The sequence below is a fragment of the Cebus imitator genome, unplaced genomic scaffold (genome assembly GCF_001604975.1).
Source record: "Cebus imitator isolate Cc_AM_T3 unplaced genomic scaffold, Cebus_imitator-1.0 Scaffold527, whole genome shotgun sequence".
Classification (NCBI taxonomy): Eukaryota; Metazoa; Chordata; class Mammalia; order Primates; family Cebidae; genus Cebus; species Cebus imitator.
Genome location: NW_016107842.1, coordinates 1,127,176 through 1,129,938, shown reverse-complemented (window position 1 = coordinate 1,129,938; position 2,763 = coordinate 1,127,176). Strand labels below are relative to the sequence as shown.

Sequence of the window (2,763 nt, the reverse complement as noted above, 5' to 3'; positions counted from 1 at the left end):
AAAAACAAGCACACACATGCATCCTCTTTGGAAGTTAGATACAAGAAGGAAAAGTGTAGAGCGCTTTTTAGGTCACCTTGAAAGTCACTTGGATGATGTCATAGCTAGTCTGTCTTCATGCCCCTCATTTCTGTGAGGCTAACTTTACAACTTACTATCACAGAGTTGTATGCAGTATTCTCTTAGAAACAGGGACTCTGGCCAGTGTTGAGCCACTGGTGGCTTCGATTAAGTGGGTAGCAGTGGAAGTGATGAGAACTAAACAGATTTTGAAAATATCTTAACAGTAGAGCCTAGAGGATTTACATAAGCCATGTACTTTCATCAGAAACATTACAGGCACATTCTCAAGCAAGTACATCTCTTGCTAAGAATCACTGCCCTGGTTTCAAGTTCTATGAAAACAGGGTCCATTTTCTTCCTATCTGTATATGCCCATTACACTCAGCACAGTGCTTTAGAAATTTGCTGATAATTCATGTGGATGTCTGAAATTAATTACAATAGATTTCTGGTTTCAAATCTGACATGAGATTGTAATAAATTAGTCTATATTTTAAGTCTTATTCCAAAATTTCTGGTAGAAGTTACTTACAAAACACATGGGGACATGTTAGATATAAAATTAACGTTTGATGTAGAATTGTTTATTTGTGTTCCTCATGCTACAACACAACCTTCAAAGTCAGCCAAGTATGTAACATGAATATGCGTCCTCAAAACATCAACTTAGATAACCCATAGCCAGAGGTTCTCAACTTCTACAATGCAACTTCAACACTCAAAAGAGCACAATATGTTTCAAATACCATCTCAATGCAAATTTAAGAAAAGGCAAAGCAAACTGTATTATCAGACTATCAAAACTCAGTGAGATTCTGTAATTTAATATACCTACTTCTCAACTCTCTAAATTTCTCCACACTGAGGAGAGTTGTTAAATGCCTGAATTCTACTCCAAGCCAATTAAATCACAACAATTAAACCAGAATCTCTGTGGGGCATCTTGACTCAGTTATTGCTTTCTAACATCTTTTACTTCTTGGCCTTTTGGAATGTTCAAAAATTAGTAATATTACAATGTGTGTTATGATCATAATATAACAGTTAAGAAAACACATAAAATGAAGGCCTAGAAAGATCTTTGTTACTCATCTAGAATTATTTGGTATAACAGTATTTTCCAACAGAGGAAGACTATTGGATTTCAGGCATAAAACAACGCTGAAAAAATTTCAAGCCATCACAGGGAAAGAAAGATAACTTCTGACTCTGGTTTCCTGTGTTTCAGGCCAGGAAGAGCAAGGGAAGAAAAAGATTTGTCCATAGGAACCATTTCTAAAATCTCTAAAGAACAATTTCATTTGAACCCATTAATTTCCTTTTCATGCAAAATTTCAAAGATAAAGCAATATAAAATATGGGGCCAAAGAAAAGGGAGAAGGTCTTCAAGGAAAATCTGTCTCTTTAAGTTTTCATTGGTACAACAGTCCATCAGCTTGGAGCTATTCAAAGAGGAATCATGAAAATGAGTTTCAGTGGTGTATATATATGTGTGTGTGTGCTACAGCAAAGGCTGGTTGTAGCAAAAATTCATTTCATACTGTATGATATGGGCGGGGCAAGGTGGCTTACGCCTGTAATCCCAGCACTTTGGGAGGCCGAGGTGGGGTGATCACCCTGAGGTCAGGAGAGACCAGCCTGGCCAACATGTCAAAACCCTGTCTCTCCTAAAAATACAAAAATTAGCCAGGTGTGGTGGCACACACCTGTAATCTCAGCTACTTCGAAGGCTGAAGCAGGAGAACTGCTTGAACCTGGAAGGCAGAGGTTGCAGATCAGGCCACCACCCTCCATCCTGGGTGGCAAAGCCAGACTCAAAAACAAAACAAAACAAGACACGCAGAACAAAACTGCATGATATATAATTGTGACATTATATGGGAATGCTTCTGTCAAAATATAGATTCAATCCAACATCACGCCAACTTTTATATTAATTTCAGTCCCTAAGTTAAGTCTTCATAACCAAAAACATGAGAATAATCTTATAGCTATCTACTAAGGTAAGAAACTGTAAATAAATTCCCCAATATTGCTTTGAAAATAAATTCCTTGGTTGTTAAGAGAAATTCCATCTTCCAACTCCATCCAAATGTATTATTTAACTGGTGTTCGTCAGTCATCATCTACTGTTGGCTTGATTGTCACTCCTCTTCTTATCTGACCCCAACCAATTAAACTGCAAAATGAAAATAAAAGAAATCATAAATCTTACATCCATTTCATTGTCATTACCACACAATTGTATGATAAATTTTACCTGCTTATCTTCTAAATTTAAATTTGTTCCCAAAGCCTGCTCCTCCATGAAGAAAGCCCATACTATATTCTTAGATTATTTTTGTTGTTGTTGTTTTTTGAGACAGAGTCTCACTCTGTCACCCAATCTGGAGTGTGGTGGCATGATCTCGGCTTAATGCAACCTCCAGCTCCTGGGTTCAAACGATTCTCGTGCCTCAGCCTCCCGAGTAGCTGGGACTACAGGCATGCATCACCATGCCAGGCTAATTTTTGGGTATTTTTAGTAAAGACAGAGTTTCACCATGTTGACCAGGCTGGTCTCAAACTCCCGGCCTCAAGTGTTCCGCCCGCCTTGGCCTCACAAAGTGCTGGGCTTACAGACATGAGCCACCGTGCCCAGCCTGAAAGTTTAGTGTTTAAATCTATTTTTAAATACACTGGAAGTCATATGTTTGTAAT

General features: G+C 38.1%; 1 protein-coding gene across 2 annotated transcripts in view; it reads right to left on the bottom strand.

Annotated features, from left to right (window-relative positions):
- Positions 1–296: 296 nt before the first annotated feature.
- The window catches only part of EIF2S3 (eukaryotic translation initiation factor 2 subunit gamma), a 22,807-nt gene continuing 20,340 nt past the window's right edge, over positions 297–2,763 (bottom strand). For both annotated transcript variants that reach the window (XM_017514579.2, XM_017514580.2), the window contains one exon: positions 297–2,242. In XM_017514579.2, the coding sequence (XP_017370068.1) occupies positions 2,179–2,242 (64 nt within the window). In that variant the 3' untranslated portion in view covers positions 297–2,178. The remainder of the gene's footprint in view (positions 2,243–2,763) is intronic.